At 37.9% G+C, this 25,959-nt stretch overlaps 2 protein-coding genes across 5 annotated transcripts; one reads left to right on the plus strand and one right to left on the minus strand.

Moving 5' to 3' along the window:
* Nucleotides 1-263: 263 nt before the first annotated feature.
* dgkab (diacylglycerol kinase, alpha b) lies at nucleotides 264-16,306 on the minus strand. Of its 2 annotated transcripts, XM_088338555.1 has the most exons (25): nucleotides 16,221-16,306; nucleotides 13,817-14,001; nucleotides 13,392-13,471; nucleotides 10,607-10,683; nucleotides 10,372-10,513; nucleotides 9,651-9,725; nucleotides 9,493-9,542; nucleotides 9,340-9,414; nucleotides 6,950-7,066; nucleotides 6,716-6,833; nucleotides 6,505-6,593; nucleotides 5,648-5,755; nucleotides 5,471-5,569; nucleotides 5,348-5,398; nucleotides 5,189-5,262; nucleotides 4,169-4,243; nucleotides 4,002-4,087; nucleotides 3,836-3,925; nucleotides 3,609-3,769; nucleotides 3,480-3,544; nucleotides 2,599-2,689; nucleotides 2,332-2,512; nucleotides 2,155-2,275; nucleotides 2,003-2,063; nucleotides 264-391 (listed from the first exon to the last, which is right to left on the minus strand). In XM_088338555.1, exons 2-25 carry the CDS (start codon nucleotides 13,900-13,902, stop codon nucleotides 317-319), a joined length of 2,247 nt encoding a protein of 748 aa, XP_088194681.1. In that variant the 5' UTR covers nucleotides 13,903-14,001; nucleotides 16,221-16,306; the 3' UTR covers nucleotides 264-316. The 2 variants fall into 2 exon arrangements, with proteins under 2 accessions (XP_088194681.1, XP_088194682.1); XM_088338556.1 differs by lacking the exons at nucleotides 13,392-13,471; nucleotides 16,221-16,306 and having other exon boundaries at nucleotides 13,817-13,887.
* A 320-nt stretch (nucleotides 16,307-16,626) lies between these two features.
* On the plus strand, nucleotides 16,627-25,959 carry stx16 (syntaxin 16). 3 transcript variants are annotated; one of them, XM_088338557.1, is made up of 9 exons: nucleotides 16,627-17,059; nucleotides 19,101-19,112; nucleotides 19,211-19,318; nucleotides 19,377-19,517; nucleotides 20,525-20,687; nucleotides 20,774-20,862; nucleotides 20,968-21,111; nucleotides 21,204-21,284; nucleotides 22,933-25,959. In XM_088338557.1, exons 1-9 carry the CDS (start codon nucleotides 16,934-16,936, stop codon nucleotides 23,032-23,034), a joined length of 966 nt encoding a protein of 321 aa, XP_088194683.1. In that variant the 5' UTR covers nucleotides 16,627-16,933; the 3' UTR covers nucleotides 23,035-25,959. The 3 variants fall into 3 exon arrangements, with proteins under 3 accessions (XP_088194683.1, XP_088194684.1, XP_088194685.1); XM_088338558.1 differs by lacking the exon at nucleotides 19,101-19,112; XM_088338559.1 differs by lacking the exon at nucleotides 19,101-19,112 and having other exon boundaries at nucleotides 16,627-17,014.

Below are 25,959 nucleotides of genomic sequence, written 5' to 3' on the forward strand. Positions count from 1 at the left end.
AGCCGTAATACAAGGACAATAACTATTTCTCTTGCTGAAATTTTACATGTTGCATTAAAGGTACTTTAAAATATTACCCCATCTAATAGTTAAAGTAAATAAATAAATATTTGAATACAATACATGAAATTAAGGCATATACATACAATTTGAAAGCAAACACCATTCAATCATAAAGGAAATACAACAGCATATGTAAACAGGCGTGTTATTTTTACATGCTTAGCTAGCTAGCTAGTTAAGCCACTGAATGAATGAATGAATGAATGAATGAATGAATGTCTCTGTTGGAAGCGTGGGACAGAAGTAACCACTTCTACTTGTGGAAGAAACCAGATGGTTTGACTGGGCCCATTAACATGTTCGCTTGATTCTTGTGAGTTATGTGGATCTGAAAAGGGAAAAAAAAGCAATTCTGTAATGTGTGAAAAAAAGCTGACCAGACAAAGTCCAAAAAGCCCCAAATATTTTGTAATAATTTGATGTTTAAACATGGCATTTTGTTCTTGTTATAATCTATCTCAAATGGCAGCCACTTTGAGACTTATTGTCGCGTTAAGATGTCGTTATAGTTTTGAACGAATCACCGCTCTTCTTCAGAAAGCAGGTGAACCGTGATTGGTCAGAGCTGAGCCCCTAAACAACTTCAGTATCTCATCTCATCTCATCTCATTAGCCGTACCGCTTATCCTCATTAGGGTCGCGGGGGGGCTGGAGCCCATCCCAGCCATCTCCGGGCAGTGGGCAGGGGACACCCTGAACTGGTTGCCAGCCAATCGCAGGGCACACAGGGACAGACAACTCATTCGCTCATTCACACCTAGGGACAATTTGGACCGGCCAATCCACCTGAAATGCATGTTTTTGGAACGTGGGAGGAAACCGGAGTGCCCGGAGGAAACCCACGCACGCACGGGGAGAACATACAAACTCCGCACAGGAAGTCTGGAGCTGGATTTGAACCCACGACAGGTTCCCATGACATGAACTGTGCCGCACAAGCGCTAACCACTGCGCCGCCGTGCTGCCAACTTCAGTATCCAGATGCTGATAAACATCCTGATTGAGAAAGTTTTATTTGAATATGTTTTTTGTTAATCTTCTGTCAGTTAACACACTTCCAATTATAGCTAGATTAAGGTATGGTTGAGAAGAGCAACATTATAAAGGTCTAGGAAGGGGGATTTTTTGTGCAGTCCGTTCTCAAGGTTTCTTCATTTACCTTATGATGAGGTTTTGAGTTTTTCCTTGCCCTCATGTAGGTTTTAGATCAGGGGATGGTGTAATAATAGTCTGTGGTTTGCAACAATCTGTGGTCTGTGCAGCCCTTTGAGACTTTTTGTGATTAAGGGCTATACAAATAAACATGACTTGACTTGACTTTTAAAAAAAAATACAAATCTCACAATCGTTATGTTGATATTCTTGTCTGTTTTTATTCATATTTATGTTCCAAAAACATTAAGTTTAAGTGTGTTCAATAAATGTTTATCCTGGTTGGCCCACGACCTTAAGTGTGTTTTGAATTTTGGCCCCTTGTGCAATTGAGTTTGACATCCCTGCTCTATAATGTCCACGTACTGCACATGTGCAGACGTGATTCAAAAGAAGATTTTAGAAAGGCGAGACGAAGTCAATATAAAAGCAAGGTGAGAATAAAACATTTGTTTCCACAGAACCGTTAGTTAAACCTTTAACACGGACACCGTGTATATATATATTAATAGTTACAACAAAATTGAACAAAGAATGAGGTGCTAAACAAACGGTTAATCTTAGCAGACACTTTTAAATACCACATAAACCACTTATTCGTAAATACACTGTTAGTCTTGTAAGGACTTCATTTTACTCCAATAAGTATAGCATTGAACAGTAGGGTAAAGAATTTGAGGGTAAGGACGCGATGTGCTTCATTAAAATGATGAGGTGAATGTCGGCCCCTGCTGGCGACTAAAATTATTGAGGTAAGGTTTAGCGAGGACTTTTTAGAGATACTCACGGTACAAGGAGCTTGCAACCACGGCTCTCCATCAATTTGCATGGGCATGGCTTTGGTGGTCCTACATTAAGAGAAGCAAGAATGTCATTGATAATTGCATACATTCAGAGCAATTTACGTTTCCTGTCATAGTTTAAGAAGAAATACACTACTTGATTGTGATTCGGGAAGCTTGTGCCAATCGATGTCCTGCGCTCTTAAGTCCAGTGTAGATCTGACCCATTTCTAACATCCCCTCCAGTCCCACCACCTCGAGTCGCTTGTCAGACATGTCTGTAAAGATATCCAGTCAAAAGAGCGCGGTGGACTACGGAGTAAAGAAATTTTACCTTGAGATGTTGTTTTGAGAACTTCTGGATCAGTGATGAGTTCAGGGTTTGGCACACGTGGTGGCCCATCAGGCTTAATAGATTCGCCCCACAGGTGGGAACCTCCGTAGATGCTTGTTATGTTGAGGACAGCGATGCATGAGAAAGGCGTGCTGCTCAGGTCTAGCTGCTTCCCACAGCACTGTAGTTATGAGTTCAACAAAGATAAATATGGGAGTTTTGGGGGGCCTTCCAAGCTACAACTAACAAGGTCACATAAATATTTACCTCAATGGTGAGACAATCCCTAAGGTTCTTGAAGGAGGAATTAATTGTCTCGGATGTGGCAAACTCCAAGTACCAGAGCTTGTTTTTCATTCTACAAAACATTAAAATATTTTGAGGTATGTTGATAGAAATAAAATTTAAAAAATGTTATTTTTGTTCTCAAAACAATTCAATCGTGCAGACTTGCAAGATCATGAACTATGATGTGAAATGTGTTTAGCAGAAAAGTGCATTGGTGTTTTGTTGTTGCTAGGGAACTAAGTCACAGTATCTTGAGGAACTTCTACTAGACAAAAGTAGTGCCTTGGTGCAATCTAGATGCTTCTTCTTACCGAGGAACTGCTTTGAAATACGTTGAGGAGCTTAATTTAAACAGCTTTTTTTCTAAGTCCGACTGTAGGCCCACACTGATGCCATTTAGTTTCTCAAAAAGACCTTAATCAAATAATTATGGCTGTTAAAAGCTTTCTGGAGACAAATCAGGTGTGCTAGAAGAGGGGAAACCTGTAATATGCCGGATTCAACTGGAGAAACCAGAATTTGACACCTGGGATCAAGTTCTTATTTGCCGTGTGGTAAAATGAAAGTAAAGGAAATAGTAAAATGAGCATCTTAGTTTCAATAAAAGCGGTTGTTCAGGGTCATTCTTTTAACCCTATTACTCGCAGAGAAGTTATATTTCAAATCGTAACTATATATAGTATTTGCTGTTACAGATTTGCAAAAGGGCTTCCACTAATGTTTAGAAAGGATAAATTGCTCAAACAAAATATTAAAATATATTCTCGATATTACCGATGACAATTCGCAACCAATTTCAACGGCAATAATTTACTATGTCAAGTGAATGTTATATTTGAGTAGATGATGAGAGTCCTCACCTGCTGTTGAACCGCTGAGGGTGTTTCTCTCTCATTGAGTGGAAACGATGAGCAACAGAAGCATCCTGCTCCCCCCAAAACATACATAAAAAGTGATGCACTAATCAGATAATCCTAGTGAGTACTCACCGATCCCACTGAGAAGTAGTTGTTGATGATACAGTAGGGTACGGGGTCCCCCTTCTGCTTAGGATCATTCGGCGTCACCTGAATGCTCCAGCGATCCATTTGGATCAGCTCACTCGACTCGACGTCCTTCAGAATCTCCATCAGATCAGAACCGTCGTAGCCTACCGTAATAAAAACAAAAATGCATCATAAAATTGAAGTCTTGTTTGCCATGGTTGATGCTTCACCTCCTCCCCAACGCAGACATCGAGCCAGGTCGTTGCCAGTGCCCAAAGGCAGGATTGCTACTTGGGGATTCACCGGGAGTTCTGCTTTGTCTGAAAACACAGGTACGTATATTCTATCATTTATCATCACATATGTATCTGATTTCAAAATAAAACTTTGCTTTACCGATGGCATCCAAAATCCAGCCGGCCGTGCCATCTCCTCCGCAGGCTAAGATCCTGTAGTCACGGAGACCGCGAAAGAATTGGAGTCTAAAAAAATAAAGAGTTGCTCTAATACAGTTGTTACACAAAAGTACACTCACTAAGTGCAATGTCATGGGTTTTTGTTACCCAGGAGCGGGGCCTCCATTTGAAAGGTTATACACCTGACGTGGATTAAGGAGGTACTGAAACTTACAGAGAACTCTGTAAAGAAAGAAAAAAAGTTTTGACAAAATAGTAAGCTGTATTGTTCAAAATTCTTATCCTTAATATGCCTTTTTGCCACTCTCATTCTGACAACTCACACTGAATTTCTCAAAATGTGTAATGGTGCATTTCAGTCATTTCATTCTTTGTTTTAATATTACATTTGGGAAAAAATGACTGTAGGTTTCTGTAGATTTGTTTGCCAACAGTATGTTAACACAAAGCCGATTATGATGATTCAAAAAAATTGGCTGAATCAAAAAAGATTCCAAAAAATAATTTAGTTAAACTGCGAGTGAAATTCCAGGGACACAAATTAAGTGATAAATACTAAAGTTGAGGTATTGTTTAGTTAAGGAGTGCCTCAAATATTAAAAAGAATAAAATTTAGCAATTCAAAAAAAAATTATGACATACAAAATGTAATTTTTCAACCAATGTCCTGTTTGATATCGGACTCCAGCAAAAAAGTCAGTTTAAAATAGATAATGCAAACTAAAGTTAGTCAAAAGGATAAATCCAGTATAAGCAAGTTAGTTCACAAATGCGTACAATGGATTACTATGAAATTAATACAGGTGACATATGTATAAATGCAGATTAAATGATCAAATTCACAAAAAAGTCATCCAAAACACTAAAATTATGATTTTTTTTTAAAATACATTCAATTTTTTATTTTATTAATAAGAAACAGGCAACAAGTACCGTCCTGCTTTTTACATCTTCATGATTTTATTATGTGGCCTTTTCTAAGTATGTAAAACTTCACATAGTTACCGCAAATGAAAAGGAAGTTTGGGTGAAGAAATAAAATAAACTATTATGCAGGATATTGTGCAGTGCGGCGTATTATAACATAACATATTATACACATCTTTAATGATTGATTTAAAGCAGAATATTTGCTACAGTCTATGAATGTATTGTTTGCTAACTCACTTTTCACCCTGATTTCCGCCACTTTTCGGGTTTACGAACACCAGGAGTGGGTGGATGTCAGGAAGTGGGACAATCTGAGGGCATAATTTGAGCATTCTTGTGTCCATATATAAACTACAGTATATGAATAATGCATGTAAGTCCCAAAAAGACCAGTACCTGTAAGATGTTGCCATCAGGAGTCACATTCAACAGAGTGGTGTCCTTTTCCTTGAAAGAAAGATAATACCAACAATTAAGTCATTGTTCAGTCTTACATCACAATACAGTACAGTGATCAACCTTGGAGTGGGCGTAAATGGCCCATGGAGGGAGTATATGATCTTTCAAACGCCCACAGTTGCAGGTGGATAATCCAGTGTAGACGCACTCGTCATGCCGCTTCAGTCACGTCAACATGGTATTGTTATAGCCTAAAGTGGTCATCAACATTGTAGTTTTGAGTTTCATCTTTCTCACCATTTGCTGGCACCACACACAACGCCTTCCGGCTAAAGTTTTGATCTTCTTTTGGCAAACTTGACATTTGGGGCTTCGGTCGGATCTGACCCAGTCGTGGGATGGCACCTGAAAAAAAAAGGATGTGTTGCTAAGAAAAACACTTTTACGAGAAACACGTAAACTACAACATTAATTCAATTCAATGAAGCACAGTTTAAAAGTGACTGCATGAAGAAGTTCTTGATTGATTTTTTTATGTTTAGAATTTAAGTGATGAATATTAATTATAATGTACAAAAAAAGCTTTTATTTACAAAATCCAGTTTATAATGTAATTATTAATCTGCTAAATCACCATTTATTTTACACGCACTGGAAAAAAAATCCAGTAAATAAAAATAAAAAATAGTTATTAAAAAAAAGTTACAGATGTATCATGTTTTATAATTCAAACGTAAATTGTCCGTCAAAGTATCAGACAATTTTGAACATTTTATGTATTATTATTTCTTATTTTACTTGGAAAACCATCCAATATGAGAATTACAAACCTAAATGAGCCATAGTAGGTTATCTGACAATGAAGATATTATAAAACCAGAAAAAGCATATGTGTGTGAGTTTTTTTATCCAAAGCCATGATTTATCTATTATGCAGTGTAGGTCGCACTCCGTCCCACATTACATCAACATTTTCCACCATCTTTGTGTAACAAACTCAGCAAAAGCATTGGTACCCAATGTGCAAATGTGTGATCTTTCAGGCACTAACAGTTTATATTATAATTGCAATAATTTATGCAAATAGAATATTAGTGTAAGTATATCAAAACATATTTGTGGAAGGTTTTTATTTTTATTTGTCGGCTTCTTACCCTCAGTTCCTGTTTAGATTTGACAAACGTTGGAGCACAGGGTTCAACGTTCTTGTTAGAACACTGACTATGGGCTGTATACTTGCAACCTGAGGGAAGAAAACCTTTTTTTAAGATTGTATTGTTGAAGTATTTTGACACCATTTTTTTTTTACTTGTGAGCCAAACCATCAAGTTGCGAACTAAACAATTCGTATTTTTATGCTCTTACGTGTACAGCAGAGTCCCTGCTTCCTTAGACCGAGCAGCATGCTCTGACACACACAACAGTAAGCTGGTTTGTTAAAATTCTTCAATCTCCAACTATGCTGCCCATCCCTCTGCGGCACCTATGGGTGGGGAAGCAAACACAAAAGGAAGAACTGCTACTGTGTGTCTGGAAAAAAGAACACACATGACAGGTGAAGTGTCACCAGGTCATGTATGCGCAATATTTGTGTTTTACCTTCAGTCCGAGCAGAACAAGTAAAGGCACATTGTTCATGCCTCCTTTCAGCCATTCCTCCAGTGTGACAGTACCGCTTTTGTCAACATCAATTGCTTTCATCATGTCCTTTAGCACCTATGCACAATCAAAATTAATTTGTACTTGATATAAGGTGAGCAACTGAACACAACTAGAAAAAGGCAAACAATGTTCCTTTTAAAAAAGTAGACTCCAAGCGGTTTGTCACTTTGATTTGTTGAAGTCTGCTAGCTAAATACTAAGACATGGTGTTGAATGCCATTGACTGGCTCAGGCAGGGGTGGGAAAACCTGTGCCTAAAGTGGTGCATGTTTTTGGATTTTTCTCATCTCTAATTCAGGAGATGCAGATGATCAATTTGTAGGCAAGATGTGCAGGAGCTTTATTGCAATCTTGGTAAATTGAATCACTTGAGACAGAAACACCAAAAATATGCAGGAAGTGGCCCGTGAGGGCCAGGTGTGCCCACCCCTGGGCTATGGCAGATTAGTGGTGTACACTAGGATTAAGCAAATACTGACATCGGATAGCGCTATTGCTGCCAACACCATTCTTTATTCAAGGTATTGATTTTCGCAAATGTTGCTGCCATCCGTCCATCCATCCATTGCATCGTTTATCCTCAGTAGGGTCACGATGGTGCTGGAGGCCATCCCGGCAATCTTGGGTAGTGGGCGGGAGACACCCTGAACTGGTTTCCAGCCAGTCGCAGGGCACACAGAGAGAGACAATTCACTCGCTCATTCACACCTAGGGACAATATGAATCGACCAATTAACTTGACATGCGAGTCTTTGGAAAGTGGGAGGAAACCGCGGTGCCCGGAGGAAACCCACGCAAGCACGGGGAGAACTTGCAAACTCCACACAAGAGGTTCGATCTCATGACCTCAGAACTGTGTCGCACACGCGCTAACCACTGTGTCGCCGTGCTGCTCTATATAAAACTAGTGAGAACATGCAAAATCCACACAGGCTAGTAGCTGGATTAGAGCCCATGTAAATATACAGTAAATGGTCTGCATTTATATAGCGCTTTTCAAGTCAATGAAGACTTCCTAAAGCGTTTTACAATGTACTTTACACTTTTCCCTTTTGCACACTAACTAACCGACCATGCAGCGCAACCACCTGCTATCGGGGTCATTAGGGATTTAGTGTCTTGCCCAAGGACATTTCGACATATAACACGGACAAGCCTGGAATCGAACCTGCGACCTCATGATCCCAAGACGATCGCTTTACCTCCTGAGCCAATGCCGCCCCCATGACCTCAGAACTGTGCCGCGGACGTGCTACTCACTCAGCTGTAGTGCCGCCTAATTGAGAATCATTTCGGCCTGTGAAAAGGACGTATTGAAGATTCACAGGAACCCATGTTAACATATTATAATAATATTCATAAGTACTCGTAAACAATGACATTTTGACAAATTAAAGTGTTTCCATACACATAAAACTTGTTCAGTACCCTTTTGGTTAGTTTAATTTGACGAATAATTAACCATTCTCAAGTGTTGAGAAAAAACTTCAAAACCCCCAAACTTGCCCTTTGTTAACAATTCTATTAGAATAATTGTGTAATAAATGCAAAGATTTTTGCTAAAACAATAAATGAAATGTCAATGTTTAAGTCCCTTTTCGTTGCAGATGACCATCTGCCCTATCTCATTTGGTAGCATGTACTTTGCATGTACTGCATATATAGTCATTATGGTATGATTTCTTTATTTACAACCTTTTTATTATTTCATTCATTTATACCGTCAATGATTTAGTCATTAGTAATGAACTAAATGATTATTCGAGTATCATTTTTTTACTATTTGATATATCCATTAATTCAGAAGTTGTTCAGTCCCTACATTGTTTCAAGAGGTGGTTTTGTATGCACTGAGAAGTCGGCTTTTAATTGTATCAGTACTTCCCAAAACCGGTCTAGACAGTGGGTCCATGTGACGTAAGGATTTGTACACTACCCTTTATGTTTTGTCTTGTCATAGCCCACCCTCCTAGTATAAACGTGATTGTTAGCTTTGTTGACTATGCACTTGAAAATCAAACAGCTTTGTTCCATACCTCATATCTGCCCAAAACATTCTGAATAAAAAACCTCAATGGAACTTTTGCCCAACTTATAACCCAAACGTTTAACGAACACAGGGAAAAGAAGTCATTATTCTTCAAGTATTGTTAGTAAAATAAATTTGTTAGCTAAATATTTTTGCTTAAAGTAAAATGTCTCCTGTCAGTTTCTTTAAGAAATAAGTAAAAGGAACAGTTTCCTCTCTGAAGGGACTAATTGCTAAGACTAAACTTGAAATATTGGAATGTACCATAATAAGAATGAGCACAAAAAAGTGTTCCTACAGTTCTTAGCTCAGTCACATCCCAACCAAGGTAATCAGCTGCTCGCATCATCTGCACAATGATCCGATCCACTTCCTGTAAGAGAAATAAAAGTATTACTCGTGTTATACAGTAAATTTGTTGGAAAATCCTGAGGATATTCAAGAAACTTACAGAGCTATCCAAGTGGCCATTGCCATCTTTGTCATAAAGTTTGAACGTAACTAAAATAAAACACAAACAAACCTTTTTTCAGACCTTGTCTCAATCTAAAATCGTAAGTGGTAAATAACTGGAAAAAAACACCACACAAAACATGGATGGTAACCCACATTCCAGTTTTTCCCGTGGCTGCCCCTCCTCCAAAACTGAAAAGTAACAGGACATGTCACGAAGTAACACGCCACCTGACAGAAAGAAACCCAAAAATTAACATAAAAACACATTTTAAAAATATTACATTGAGTATTGTAGTTTTCATTCTCATGGCGAATAAGGATATGTTTATTATGAGAGTTGATGCTATAGTGAGCTCAAATAAATCAAAACCTAAAGACGACAACATAAAGTACACATAGGGAAAATATGAAAGCATGTAAAATAATGTTCAACGGTATAGATTGATATTGAATGGTGTTACTTAATATCAAATGGGGAAGGGTTATATAAATTTGATTTATGAATGCCATTACCCCAAAATAGTGTTATGTTCTGTGTTGTTATAACAGTAAAAATGTAGAATTTTGGTCAATACAGTTGTTAAAAGTTGCTCCCAAACCAAAACAAAAGCAATGCGAATCTTTAACATTGAATATTATTTGGGGCATTTTAATTATGTTGAATTGTGGGGAAAAATTTCCCCGGGAATATGAGAAAATTAATGAATCTGGGGAAATTTTCGAACTTTTAATGATGTGAATCATATTATTTGTCTTGAACTATTTGCATTTCACAAAAGTCGTTCTCAAATTTGATTGAGTATACTTTCATTACGGTGTAATCCACTGCAGAGTTGATGATCTTAAGGTTCTCTAGCATCCAAGACATACATACCCTTAGCTTGGTTTGTTGTTGTGGAGACATCCTGCTCAAAGTTTTGGAAGTAACGGAAAAGGCGCTGGCAGACATCTTTGGGAAAATCATCAACTTCTAGGTAAGTCCTGAGGAAGAGGCTGAATCCTTCTGCATCCACATACTGTGAACAAAAATGGAACAAAACGGTTACGATTCACAACACAGAACCGTTTAATATAAAGTATTCTATTCAGCGATATTTGCAATAACCGACCTCTCGAGAGTTATGCTTCGCCAACCGACCCCCACTTTTAAACTCCTTAATTACATCTTTCACCTTCAAATTGCTGTCTGCAAAAAAAGTGGAAAAACAGTTCAGTATTTATATATTCAAATGTAAGCGGAAAAAAAATAAAAGGAAAATACATTATTGTTAAACAATTTTAGCAGTGGCCTTTTTGCCAAAATTGTTATAGTAAAGAAGACAAGACTATTGGTCATGGCTCAGGTGACATCATTCATGGCTCTCTTAAGGTAAGTAGTGAACTGCAATTGGATTTGGCCTGAGCAACTATGATGTCCATCCATCCTCAGTAGGGTCGTGGGGGGTGCTGGAGCCCATTTCAGCTCTCTTTAGGCAGTGGGCAGGGGACACCCTGAACTGGTTGCCAGCCAGTCGCTGGACACACAGAGACAGACAATTCACGTGCTCATTCACACCTAGGAACAATTTAGAGTCACCAATTCACCTGAAATGCATGTCTTTGGAATGTGGGAGAAAAACGGAGTGCCCGGAGGGAACCCATGCAAGCACGGGGAGAACATGCAAACTCCGCACAGGAAAGTTTGATCCTATGACGTCAAAACTGTGCCGTGGATAAGCTTACCACTCAGACGCTGTGTTGCCCTATGCTTCAAGCCAAGCCAAAGAAATGAGTGACTTAAGAATTTGCAGACCAAATACATTTTTAGTTGTACGGTTAAATGTGATCCCAATCTCATATTACTTTGTCAGTGAACGTCAAAATAACTGCAGTTGCAGTCAAAATAACTGCAATTGTGTTGTTATTTCTTTATTTTATTAGCGTAATTCCACTTTTGATAAGCTTTTTTCGTTTTACTAATAGTTCTTCGTTAGTTCCTAACTTTTCTTTCATAAATCCACCTTGTAGATTAGCATTAAATGTGCACTCAATTCAAACTTCATTGATTACTTTAGTGTGTGTCAAATAAAATAAGATTAACTCGCTTAAACTGACATACAGCCACCTTCAGATTAATAACTGATTTCAAAGTGTTTCGTTCGTTCTCCTGCTAAAACATCTAAAAACTAGTGTGGTCAAGTCAGGTCATGTGTGCTACAAATGACTGGACGAGTGTAATAGAAATATTAAATTTGTCTCTACAAATTTATTAATGGATCGATCCATGGTTCATGGTTCACGGATCCCTTAACCGCGTGGGTCGTTGGGGCATCAACGAGGACACAACTCTGGACAGCCTTTTCCACTGTTGACTGTCCCTGGCCTGTTCTTGGGTCGTGGCAAGGTTGGCACCAGTCCATTCCTTAATATTGTCGGCACAGTTATTTTTTAGTCTTTCCCCCCTCCTGCCCTAGAGAATTATTTTGGTCAGTCCTGGGGGTTTTGTGATGTGACCGTACCACTAAAGTTCTTGGTAGGGTCCAATGTGCCTTCTGATGCTGTTGCGCACCATTTCGTTTGTCACATGGGCTAAGTAACTGATGCCTAGAAGTTTCTTGAAGCATCGCATCTCAATGGCCTGGATTTTCTTTTCCAGTTTAGCTGTAAGATTCCATGTCTCGCATGGCTTATTTCCGCATGGTAGCGCATAAAGCAGCTCGCCATCTTTTGTCAAACGCCTTCTTGAAATCAACAAAAAACGTGATGGAGGTTTCTCTGGTGGTGTTGAAACTTTTCACATAGGATGTGCGGATTAAAAATCTATTCTGTCGTGCTCCTTCCCTCCTTTAAACCTGTCTGTTCTTCGTCCAAGATGTTTTTTGCCAGAGATTTCAGTTCGTTCAGTGGCATAAATTCCCTTGAATGGCTGATGAGACTTATGGCTCTGTAATTGGAGCATATGGAAGGTTTCATTTCTTTGGAAGCATGATTAATCGTGATTTTGTCCATGCAGATGGCCACTGTCCTGTTTGCCAGATCTTTCTGCAAATCTTTGTCAAGATGTCTATAGTTTGCTCACCATTATTTTGTATTCTGGTGGGATGTTGTCAAATCCTGGAGACATTCCGTTCTTCAGCGAGTCAGTTGTGAGGTAAGTCATCAGTCTCCCCTAAGTTGGAGTTCTTAAGGACCTCAGAGACTCACTGTGTCGGCTGGTTGTAGAGTTTGGAGCAGTATTCTGTCCATCTTTTCATAATCTATTTTTCTTCAGTTAGTGTATCCCCTGCCCCATCCTGAATTCTGCTGACTTTTGCCTATTTTGTCCGTGTGAGGTATTTCACAATCTGGAAGGCTCTTTTTGAATTCTTCTTGTTGAGGAACTCTTCTAACTCCGTGCACTAGTCTTCGATCCATTTCTCCTTTGCTTCTCTATAGCTTTTTCTAATTTTCTTGTTGGCGGCTTTATACATGGCTGCTCCTCAAGGGCTGTTTCTTTTCTTCTTTAGTTCTTGCGTTGTGTCGCACTGTTGATTAGTTTCATTTGTAACCCACGGCTTTATCTTCTTCCGGTGTTTTCCTATAATTTATTTTGCTGCTTCAGTCATGATCTCTAAGAACTTGGTGGTCAGGGTTTTTACATCTCCGTCCAAGGCGAGCAAAGGAGCAAACTTCCTGCCGATAAAGGCCTGGAAGCTCTCGACCACCTGAGGGTCTTTCAGTCGCTCAAGGTCAAACTTGATTCATGGGTTCCGTGACTTATTGACAATTATTAATTGAAATTATTCACCCTGATATCTAATACTGTAATATTCCATAAATACAGTATAAGTCAGAATTATTTACTGAGGGCTAGAAGGCATACTACAAAATATCATTTAAAAAAAAAATAGTAAAGAGAATGAAAATTGGACTTACATTGCATGTATTCCTGCAACTGGATAAAATCCACAGGTGTTAAAGTGCTTTCTGTATTCTCAGAGGCAGCCATTTTTTTTCTATAAGGCAATACAACAAAATGAAGAGAAGAATTTTCACACCTGCAGAGCAAAATCATGGATTTGTTGTTCAACCAATAGGTCTTCAATTTCCTGTATTTTGAAAACGATACTATAGACTGGTTCCTCTCCATTCCTGAAGCTACAGGCACAAGTAGTATGTCGAACACACCTCTCTTTGTCAAATCACTTTAGTCACCCAGAGAATATTTGTTATGAAGAAATTTAATATTACCCAAAAAAAAAAGAAAAATAATATAACATTGAAATGCGACATAAAAAACAGACAACAGAAAATAAATTGACTTATTGTTATGTGATGCTTAGCTTATCCAAGTTCCTCACCTCGTCTCAGCTCGATGTTCTGATTGCAGCACTCCGATAATGCTCAATGACAGTAGCAGCAGACTGTGTCTAGTATGCCACGGCATTAAAGGATGTCAGGGATTAAAGGTGGTAGCAGGAGGAGGAGTCTTCTCCCACATGATGACTGGGAGTGTCAATCCCACTCGATAGGAACTCGAGCAGAACTGTTTGATTGTCAAACAAATGAATGGATCCAACAGTTTGCAAAGAGGATTTGGGATTTGTGTATAGAGAAAATGACATCACAATAACTGTTTAGCAGTATATAATGAATCAATCCAAGTTCCCTCATGCTGCTGCCAATAAAATGAAAAGAGAATTCTATGAAAGTGTGCAAATGATTTCTGTACATAGCAAAACTCGTGCAATAGCAGTTCAAATGAAACTGAAAGGGAGAAAACACAATTTTAATCAATCAGACACGTAATAACAGTACTTGATGAAAGGCGTTAACAAACAGAAAAGAGTAAGTGGCAATAAAACTTTGAAAGAAAAAAATACAGGTGGAGAAAATTTATCCTGAAGCTACAGTTCGTAACCAACGGTTACACATTGATGATTAGATGTAACTTGGCATTTCTTGGGCATGGTCTCAGGAGAATTAAAGCTAACATGTTTCCTCACATTGTTAATCTGTGACTCTTTTTCATATGTGTTGTGTGCAGATATGGAATAATCCAGGTTTAATGTGTTGAATTTGGTTTCATGTGTTTTATACAAGGGAATATTTGTGTTGACTTCAATCGGGAATCCAAAAACCTGTTCACACTCATGTTCACGCCCAAGGTCTTGAATTATGAATGTATGAAGTTTGAAACTGGAGCACCTGAAGAAAGTCCTTTTGTGAGAAAACGCCAACTCAACACAGGAGGATTGGAGACTAATTTTAATCATTCATCAATAGTAACAATTTTTTATCATTATTGTTGCAATGATGACAGCGATGAGATAATGATTAATGAGTTGAAGTGTTAGTAACCTGTTAATCAATCATGACACCACATTGAGACTGTAGTAGTGATAATAATAAAAATTTGCACTGTGTTTATGCCTCTTTTTATTGTATAATCTGCTGTCGTTACACAAAACTGTCTGACTAAAATGTATTTCCTTCATCTGAGTTTTTTTAAAGCAGTTTTATTTTCATTGTCTTACTGTTAATATTATACAGTGAAATTATGAATATGTATGATTATTTTTAAATATACTGTATTTAAGATATTTTAATTAAAATATTTTTTTCATTCATTAATAAAATGTTACAGGAAAATGTCTTAAACTATTTATCCTTGAATTTAAATATGCAAAATCATTGTAATAAAAAATACGGATTACATGCTTTGATTACATTTAACCTTTTGGTGGCTTCAGTTCAATTAAATCCATCAATTTGTCAAGAAAAAAACATGTCCTCTCACAAGCTAAGTTCCTCACAGATGCCTACCATGTCATTGGGCTGGTCTCTAACATTCTTTTGACCTTTTCCTGTGTTCAGGTTGCATGTGAACAGCATCTCTGCTTTAAAATGTGTGAAAGTGAGTATAAGAAGCTCCTTGTCTTCATTACGATGTACACTGAAAAGTAAATTCTCATGTCTATAGACAATAACATTGTCATCAATAACATGCGTTGCTTAGGATGTTTATGTTTTTTGTACCCTACTTGAAATGTGTGTTGTGAAGCTACTTCATAAGAGTTTAGCGTAAAGTCTTTTAAGTTGGGAAGGAAAATGCAATTTTGATTTCAAATCACTGATACTTTACATAGGTAAATAGGCTTTCATCTATATGAATAAATGAATGGTCTCCATTTTGTATAGCGCTTTTCAAGTCACTGAAGACCTCCCAAAGCTTAACCATTCACACACACATTCTCACACCGATAGCAGCAATAGCCAGGGGAGGCGCCTACCTGCATATCAGGGCATGAGGGTTAGGTGTCTTGCCCAAGGACACTTTGACATTTGAATCGGAGAAGCCGGGAATCGATCCTGCGACCTCTCGGTCCCAAGACGAGCTACGCCTTTTTGTTTTGCTTTAATTTTTTAATCTAGAATTTATCAGCCCATTCAAGCCCATTCTGACCCCCATCAAGGAAAAAAGAGCTCTAAAAATTCTACAATCTTTGGGGGTGCCTGGGTAGAACCCGGGGGCCCAGGAGCACCACCCAAAACAGGCTGGCTACGTCCATGAGTTGACCACATTATCATCACACTTTGATGGATTATCTACAAACCATTTGATATTAAAAATATAGGAAAATAGAGTTTTAAAAATGCTCCAATCTTTGGGCATGCTGGAGTTGAATGAATATCGGAATCTTTATATAATTTCCCTTTAGATTAAAATGGTAAAGTGTTTTCGGTTAAGTTATCAACTTGTACCTGAGTTTCTTCCCAATAAAAATCTTTGCCGCTGTTCCATTCATTCAAATTCGTCCTCTATGGCTAAGTAGGCTGGCTTTGGGTGGAAAACCCCGGGCTGAAAAAGGGGCCCTGTTGACAGCCACCCAGAATAGAAAAGGTGCTACACTACTTCGCGGATTTTCACTTTTTCTGGTTGGTTCTGGTCCCATTAACAACGAAAACCGAGAGATCTTAGTATTTTAAACACACAATAAGTATTTTTTTCAAACTTAAAGAACAGATGATCCGCCCTGTATACAATACAGAACCAACACTTTCTTATTATACTTTTCACCAGTGGAGGCGCTCTATTTTAGACATCGCACCAGTTGTAGTTCTTAAAAGCGTAAAACAAGAATGTCTTCACACAAACGCAGGTGTGTGTGCGTGTGTACGTCTTATCGTTTCCGGTATCAATCCGAGGAGGAACATCGATGACAATTTGAAATTAAATACACGTTTTGGTCGGTGTCATGTTTGTTGAATGAGGCGTAAATTATTAAGGGTAACAAAATAACATTACGACGCTCTGTTGTCGTGTCGACGTTTTATCGTGAGTTGCCTCTGATATGTTTTTCCCTGGCAAGGCTAAATGCTAAAGCTAGCAAGCGGCAAGGAGCTGCAAATACAGCCGAGCCTCGTATAAGCAAAGCCGAGCTGTGCTCAATTTTAAGTCTGTAGCTCTCGAAATCATGGCCACTCGGCGTCTGACAGACGCCTTCTTGTTATTGCGGAACAATGCGATCCAAAACCGGCAGATATTGGCTGAGCAAGTGAGTACAAACGACCCCCGTCTGAGTACACGTAGCATTGTTGCGGTGAGTGGTCTGCATCGTTTTGACATTTTATGATCATGTGTCTGTTTTCTTGCATAGAAATAGTTGTATTCGTGCTAGCAAGACTAGAGTAGAATGTCTCATTCCTGTCATTGTTATTTCGTTGCCACGGTAGTCATCTCCGGTCACTGGGATAAGAATATGCATTTTCCAGCTAATAAGTGAGAAACTACAATTACAATTTTCCCAATTGTCATTTAATACAGTGCAGTGTGCATTGTTTCCCACAAGATCACGCATGGCACTCCAGGATAAACGTGTAATAAAAGACTAAGGAAGAGGAAAATGAATACAAAAATATTAGGTTAGACAATATTAACAAAGCAACGCTTGTAGACTATTCTTAAGTTTACGTTCATCATAAAATCGTACAATTACATTTAGCAGCAACATTGCTCGTTAATAAGAATAAAAAATAAGCTGTGAACATAGTTTGTCTATATGTAATATATAAAAAGTTTTCTTGTTTTGGACACTCGTGGCTCCGGGGAAGAAACTGTCTCTGAAAACAAACTTAATTAGTTTAACTAAGCAGTCGGGGCTTTATTTATCATGGTGATATTTTTATTCAACCCAAGTACTCCTAACTGGCGCAAAGCTTTTTTTGGGTGATACGAATAATAACCATAACAAACTTGGGAGGTTAATTTTTATGGTAAGTTTTCTTTAACTATTTGAAATCAAAAGCTACACCAAGCACAAAGTCCACGTAGAGAATTGCATTAAACGTATGAATTAAGTCAAATTAGTAACAGTTCGACTATCAATTCTGTTGTCAGATAATTTGGATGATTTATAATATATTTTTTTATTTAATGCATGACTTCTAAATTACCTAAGTTATTAAAAAAAAACAGGACCTAAAATAAACCAACTTGGATGCCATCCTTAATATTAGATATTTTTCCAGTTTTTAGGAATTGTTTTATTATTATTATTATTATTCCCTCTAATGGCTGGGTTTTGAGCTATTTTCCGTGTATCAAGTGAATAAAGTGTAGATGTGGTTCAGTGTTTCCAATAGAATTTTGTAAGAACCTGGTGGGTGGACAGTCTGTTGACATTTTCCCTTGGGAGAAAGTTTTTTACATTTTAAATTCAATTGGCTTACTGTCAGATAATTCATGTCATTAGAAATTTTCAAGTTGTATAGATTAACTTCATTTATATATATTCATTGATAAAATGCATGTTAAAATGATTGAATCAATAAGTGGTATTCAACAATAAACCTTTTGTGTACAGAATCTGTGTAAAAACATGGAAAATTTGTCATCAAAATGAACAAGTTTAGTCATAAATTCTGTTTAAAAACATTTCAAACATTCAAGTTGTATTTGTATTGCTAAAGCACCAAGATAAACCCCCTTATGTCTAATATGATAACACTGATAAAACATCAGCTTAACAGTTCTGTAAAAAAACGAAAACCATGTTTCCCAAATTTAGGGCCAGTGGGTAATTATAGAAACTGCAGATCATGATCACTTAGGATTAACTACTGAGTGCATTCTAAACGCAAAACCGTGACCACATAAAGTCTCCTTGTTATTCATGTATTCCTGATATTCACCTACTTGCAAACCAACTTCCTGCTTAATCTTCAGCCTGGTTGTCTCGTGTTGTTTTTTAACCTGCACCTGTTGCTGTCTTCATGTGTACTATGTTAATAAACGTATCACATTGCTAAAATACTTTTTCTTCTTGCTTTAATCCTATTATGTCCTGGTGAAATTGTGATTGATTTAACGTTAGAAAATCAGATGTTTGTGTTTTATTTCTTGGGGTTTCAGGTGATTTAAGTACAGTATAACAAATTAAATGTAATCTACCTGTCTATTATAATCTACTGGGAAGCTAACTAATGGCTATTTTGTATCGTCATAAACTTTGTAATTATTGTTGGTCCTTTCATCACTTGTTGGCATTTACTTCAAGTTCTTGTGCTCAATTCTGTTCTCTCTCCCCTTACTTTCTATTGGCTATTGGATGGAACCTCACTGCTATCTGATTATCACTCTAGGAATTTGATGAGGTACCTTTTTTTGGATATTTCTTACAATTATCGGTACTTCGAATAAGGCTTTAAGTCCACCTAGGACTGTAGAAATTTAGAAGTATCTTGTTTTCAAGTTGGCAGACGACCGGATGGCATTGGTGTCCGGAATCAGTCTGGATCCCGAAGCGGCCATTGGCGTCACCAGGAAATTGCCCCCCAAATGGGTAGAGGGCATCGATGAGGTAACTAATCGGAACTCATCCAACTTGCATTTGACGAGGCTAACCGGTCGCATTTCAGATCCAGTACGATATCTCACGGGTTCGTCAGAAGATGAAGGACCTGGCTTTACTCCATGACAAGCACATGAACCGACCCACGCTGGATGACAGTAGCGAAGAAGAGCACGCCATTGAAATAACGACACAGGAAATTACACAGGTATGTAATTATCAAGTTTTGGTCTGAAACGTTTCATCGATTTCTAGATTTATATCAACAGACCTCTTTTTTTTTTCTCATTCCGTATATGTTGTATACACATGTTTAGGTTTTTAGGGTGGATTCTTTTTTCCCATGCATAAAATAAAATCAATTGATCCTGATCCAATTATTTTGACCTGGATCAGAATCTGTACCAATCCCATCGATTGGATCGGGCTATCTGTATTTTAATTTTCTTTAAGTGTCAATTTGTGATTTGCAACTAATTAGTTGTTGCAAGTTGATGTTGGCTCATCTTCTGTTGTTTTATTTGTGAGAAACTGTGAAGGTGGGATGGAGGAGCACAAGCATTTAAAGGCTTTAGATCTTATTGTTTGTGTTATTTTTTTATTCTGAAAAATATCTTGCTGGAACATTCCTCTTCAAAAAAAAATAATAGGTTATAGTGTTTCTCAACCTTTTTTCATTGTTGTACCTCATTCAGAAAATCTAGTCTCATTGAAAGATAGTTTGTTTTTCTTATTTCCATCCATCCATTATCTGCACCGCTTATCCTCAGTTGGGTGGCGGGGGTGCTGGAGCCCACCTTTTTTTTTTCAATTTTTTTGTCAATTTTTCTGATTCCTACCAAAACAAGAAAAAGCAATTTGCAACATGCCTTAAGGTGCAGATGGTATATTTTATTGCGCATTTTATTTTATTTTTTATTTTTTATCACCGGGATTGGGTTCTAATATGAACCCCTGATAGGCGAAATCCGAAAAAAGAAACCTTTTTTTACTATTATATAATTAAATACTCAATTATACAGTGAATTCAAAGAACAAACCCTTCTTACAGGCTCAGGCATTTTTTTTAGCAAATAAAAGTAATGTACAAACATTTTTCAGATAACTACTGCACCGTCACTCTTGAGCCAATCAACTTTTTTTGAGGCTGAGCTTGATGTGTCCTGTCTCAATGAAGCTCCATAGCCGAAATCTTCCCAATTGTGTCGGGTACAGATGTTCCATCGATGTCAACGTTCCGTGTCGGGTCTTCGAAATCGCTGCGGCCACTGCACCGAGCAGGAGGAGAGGCTGCTGAGGAACGTGGTGGCGTCCCTGGCGCAGAGCCTTCAAGAACTTTCCATTAATTTCAGGCACACACAGTCCAGTTACTTAAAACGTAGGTTCTATCACTGGAATCCATTCTTGTCTGCGAGATGTTCACTCAAGCTTGTCGGAAGAGCATGAAATCGCTATTTCTTGCAGGCATGAAGAATCGTGAGGAGCGATCAAAGCACTTTTTTGACTCGGGACCCTTGATGGAGGAAGACGAAGATTTAGCGTTGTATGACAAGGTGGGTGATTTTGTGTGGGTTTTTTTTTCTCTTTAGTAGCTAAGAACTATCCCCATACAGAAAGTAACAAAAAAGTTACTTTCAAAACTTTCAAAACTCTTTCAGGGCTTCACCGATGATCAGTTGATGTTGGTCGAGCAGAACACTGTCTTAGTGGAAGAGCGAGAGCGAGAAATCAGACAAATCGTTCAGTCAATCTCGGACCTCAACGAGATTTTCCGGGATTTGGGCGGAATGGTGGTGGAACAGGTAATTAGGGAAACACGTTTTCCATCGTTTTTATCAACCACAGCAGTTGAGCACCTGTCCAATTATAAGATGTTCTGATGTTGTTCCTCCAGGGCACCGTTCTTGACAGAATCGACTTTAATGTGGAGCAAGCCTGTGTTAAAACAGACGATGGCTTGAAACAGTTACAAAAGGTAAAACACTTTGCTGTATGTTCTAGACTAGAAGTCACACCATGCAAAGAAATGCATTGTTGGTATCGCACATTTTTGTGGCTTATACATAACACGAAATAACAGTTATTTAAAAGGGCAAGCTACCTTTCACTACAACAGGTGACAAATTTTTTGGCGTACAAGAAGAGGACGCTAGCTTTTTGGGGTGTAAAAGGAGACACCCGTTTTTGGCATGGAAAATGAGGATTTTAGTTTTCAGCACAGAATAAGGAAAGCGTTTTTGGTGTTTCAGATTATGATTGAAAAACACAATAGCTTTCCTCTCAGATTAATAAAAAGGTAGTTTTGGATGTAAATGAAAAAGACAGTTTTTCAACATACATGAAAATGATGTTAACTTCCTGCATGGAAGATTTTTTTGCGTGTGTGTGTAAAAACACGCATTTTTGGGTGTAGTAATCGATTAAGATTTCTTTCCACATATACAAAAAAGATGATGGTTTTTAGTGTAGATAAAGGTACAAATTATTTGCACAGGAAACTACGTTAGCTTTTGGCTATGAAAAAGGTTTAAGCTAATTTTTTTCCCATGTAAAGAAAATGTTCAATTTTGGTGTACAAAAAAGCCGCTGTCTTCCTGCCCAAGATAAAATGATGGGGTTTTTTTGGCTACTAAAGAAACTACAATTTGAAGATAAGGACTCTTATTTTCAGTTTATGTACATGTCAAAGCTATCTTTTTTCTTTTGGAAGACGACCAAGGTAGCTTTCCTCCTAGAAAATGATGACGCTAGTCATTTTTGTAAAAGGAACAGCCACTTTCTTGTGTACAAGACGACAATTCTGTTCTTAGAAAGACCGGGACGTTTGATTGCGGACACTAGTATTGGGTGTTGAAGAACACAATAACAGCGTTAAAGTCAAGAAGATAACTAATCCAGTTTTCAGCATAGAACAGGGGTTGGGAACCTTTTGGACCCTAAGAGCCATAAAAGCAAAATATTCATATACTTATTCTTTTTTGGGGGGAGAGAGAAAGCCACACAGTAAATTTTTGGACAAAATTAAACAAACTGCCAAACCCGCTCTCCTGACAGGCTAATGCTTCAGCACATTTTATATCGCTGTGTAATGTTTTATGATTTGAGAAGATACAGGAAATGATACTGCCAAAGCCTGTGTCCCATAAGAATATAAACATAGCACTTAAAATTGATCTCCCTCTAGCTGTTATTTAAGAGTTTTGAGGCTCATCTTGACTCTCATTTTTCTGATAAATAACTGTTTCAAACCAAGGTGCGAGCAAAGCTACTATGTAAAAATGTCATAAAATACTGCAAATGAGGATACCAACGTATTTACCTTCAGTGAAGCCAGTTTTGGTTAAGAGAAGCAGTGTATAGTTCCCCCCATTCCCTCCACTCTAGGTTCTTTGCTAGAGCGTCTGGGTAGTCAAAGTTTGTTATGTGAGCTATATGTACTCATGAAAAGAGCCATATATGACTCGCGAGCTATAGGTTCCCGACCCCTGGCATAGAATAAGATAATGCTCGTTTACAGCATACACTAAACACATGGGAACAAAGGATGATTTACAAACTGTAAAGTATGTTACCTGCGACATACAGCAGCGTGTATACATTTGACAAGTTTTTTTTGTTTGCAGGCAGAACAGTACCAGAAAAAAAACAGAAAGATGCTGGTCATTTTGATTCTCTCCGTCATAATCATCATTCTAATTATTGTTCTGTTTTCAACCAAGTTTTAATCTGACATTCCATTTTGTTGTGGACCTCTGCTCAAAACCAAGTTGGCATTTCATACCAGACGAGAATATAGAAATACCGTGTTTTTTTTTTTTTTTATAATTAGAAAAACAATCAACTCTATGATTGTGAATCACGTGGCGGAAAACCCTGTCTATGCTTTTCAAGAGACACTTTATGGCAGACATAACTGGACAAGCATGTGTTACGTCGTTGAAGCTGGATGCCCTCTGTTTGATTCCAATGTAAAATTGAGCTACACGGAAAATCTGCATTTAAGTCTTAAGGCAGTGAGAGCAGCAACAAGCATTACAACATCTCATTTTCTATTTTAGTCTAGACCAGGAGTGGGCAAACTTTTTGACTCCCGGACCACAGTGGGCTAAACGTAAAATTATTGATCGAATGATTAATAGCTACATCATTGACTGCGTTTACATTCAGGCAATAATCCAATTGAAATGCAATCTTGGATTTCTGGGGCAATTCATTTGGATTGATTCACGATTATAAAGAAAAAACAAGAATCCTGTATACATGGCAGGTGTTCCGATTTACAGGAGCGATGCGGGAGCAAGGTGAAGCAATTAGAATTCTTTTCTGCATTTTCGACATACTAGACGATTTCATTCATGTCACTCACAGCAAAGGAATGAAACACTGTGCTGGTTTCCTCCACGTTCTGAAAAGCTGGTGCAATTTCTGCCTCTCGTCCGTTTACAAGATGTATGTGGCGAGCTAAAAGCATAGACTTACACTATATATGGATGGATACATTTGTGAAATCCAGTATATATATATAGATGGATACTCCTGTGACATTTTTGCTGTGGGGTAGAAAATAAAACTGTAATATCTCAGAGAAGGTTGATACACATGAGGCTTCTTTAGTGAATTAGCCGTAGTTTGCGTGGATCATTTGTCTATACTACAAGTCCCACAATGCTTTGGTGCCATATATTGGATGATGGAAAACTGCATTGACAGTTACTTGAAAGCTTCTTCACGCACAAGTACACGAGTACTGCATTTCTAATTTTTCATTAAAAATTGGTATAAAATGTTTTACGTTTCCTCAGCTCAAACCAAGCATTTTAAGTGACTAATTTTGACTACTTGCGGCTTTGATTTAAATAATTTCATAAAAATGCACTCTACGAACCAACATAAAACATAGTTTATTTATTTAATGTCCTTCAAACTCCCAGTCACCATCAGATAAACCAAAGAGTCGTTTCCCTCGTTGTGCTTTTTTTGTGTTTATATCTTTCTGGGCGTCTTTGTTTTCTTCATTCTCTAACATTTGTCTCTGGTACTGTGAATAACAAAAGTGTGATAACGAGAATCTGTATGCCTTTTCATGTGTCATCTTTATCACTGGTGTTCTAGTGGTAAAGATGTGGCGCTCTCACTGCCACCACTCGGGTTGGATTCCTGTTTCATCCGATGTTTTGCGATTATGGTAAGCGATATTTTTCGACGGATCATTCATTCATTGCACAAATACGGTAATATATTACCGTAAGATCTCATGTATAATGTGCATCCAAACTTTGAAGGGGGTTTTTTTGTGCAAGAAGGCGCGTTAGAGACTAATAAATACGATAATTGGAAAATGAAAAAACTGACCCAACCAATGCAATCGAAAAACTTAGTCAGACTAAAATCTTAATAGGTTTATAATGCTTGTTTCCATGGATTTATGTAATCAGAATACCGGAAATGGTCCCTTTCTAATTGGATTATTGCCTGTATCTAAACGTATCTAGTCTTCAATGTGATTTGAGTGTGCCATCAATTGGGGAAATTAGGTCATAGCAGGGATTTTCTCTTTTACTATTTTATTTATATGAGCCCTGTGATTGGTTAGCATCTAGTCCAGGTGGTCCCCGGCCCACTGCTCAAAGTGCACACCCGTAATGCTGGTGACTATATGACGATTATTGTCTTATTTTAGTTCATCGACCCTGATGACAATGGCTAATGGGCCTCATTTAGCCCACGAGCCATTGTTTGCTTATATCTGGTCCAGACATGTTATTAATCAGTTTATATGATTTGATGAATGGTACTGTAGTGGCTGAAGTACTTGCTACTTCTTTACTTAATCCACGTTAAATTCATCTAATTCTCATCCATGTCTTTTGGTTTAGTTTTACTTTTCCTGTGGTCCCTGCATTAAGTGCTACCTTTTTTTAAAAACTATTAAAAAGAAAAAAATGCAGTTTGCACAAACGACAGGCCTGAGCAAGAGGGGAATGTGTTATATATGTAAAACTACTGTCTTCTGTGTGCTAAAGAGAATTATTTATTTTTTAAAATGATCAAGAAGAGCAGGATTACTGTCTGAGGCATTTGGTAAGAACAAATCGCTTCAATCTTAAATTTTCACCTTTAGCACTTCATTATAAGAACTGTGAGCCGTCCGCTACACGTTTTATTGATTTCATTTCCCTCTGCTGATGTATAAAGACTGAGGCGCTGATATGACCAGCTCGTTTGTGCCCCACGTTCGAGTGGCTCCTGTCACAAGTGTCCTTGAGCAATGCTCCTTGTGTGAATGAGCTGTTTGGAGAGAAACTGGGGTATCAAGTGGTTGAGCTCAGCTGTTTTCTGTTTTTTAAAGCTTCTTTACAGACTATTATTTGAAATGACACACGGGAGGAGTGGTACCTCCCTTTTCGAAGGAGCATTGCAGCCATCTTGCTAAGGCAAAACGAGTTGAAAGCACGAGTTGTCATTGTCTAGCAAGTATTTTTCGTGTCAGCAAACGTGCTTGTGACCATTGTCACGGGAAGGTAGAAGCTTTTCAATGCAGCTCTTTTTAAACTATTTCTGTTGTTGATGTGAAGCTGTGTGTGAAACATGTGCAATTGGTACTTGTGCAGATTTTTTTTTTTATAATAAACACTCTACATGATGCTGAA

This window comes from Urocampus carinirostris, chromosome 6, assembly GCF_059441175.1.
Source record: "Urocampus carinirostris isolate Australia breed hairy pipefish chromosome 6, RoL_Ucar_1.0, whole genome shotgun sequence".
Classification (NCBI taxonomy): Eukaryota; Metazoa; Chordata; class Actinopteri; order Syngnathiformes; family Syngnathidae; genus Urocampus; species Urocampus carinirostris.

Coding starts and splice junctions, on each gene's coding strand:
- dgkab (XM_088338555.1), bottom strand. CDS start 13,902: ATGCCGTGGCATACTAGACACAGTCTGCTGCTACTGTCATTGAGCATT. Junction 10,684..13,391: donor GTTGCAGGAATACATGCAAT/GTAAGTCCAATT, acceptor CTTTTTTTGCAG/ACAGCAATTTGAAGGTGAAA. Junction 392..2,002: donor GGTTGCAAGCTCCTTGTACC/GTGAGTATCTCT, acceptor TTCCCTTTTCAG/ATCCACATAACTCACAAGAA.
- stx16 (XM_088338557.1), top strand. CDS start 16,934: ATGGCCACTCGGCGTCTGACAGACGCCTTCTTGTTATTGCGGAACAAT. Junction 20,688..20,773: donor ACAGTCCAGTTACTTAAAAC/GTAGGTTCTATC, acceptor TATTTCTTGCAG/GCATGAAGAATCGTGAGGAG. Junction 21,285..22,932: donor GCTTGAAACAGTTACAAAAG/GTAAAACACTTT, acceptor TTTTGTTTGCAG/GCAGAACAGTACCAGAAAAA.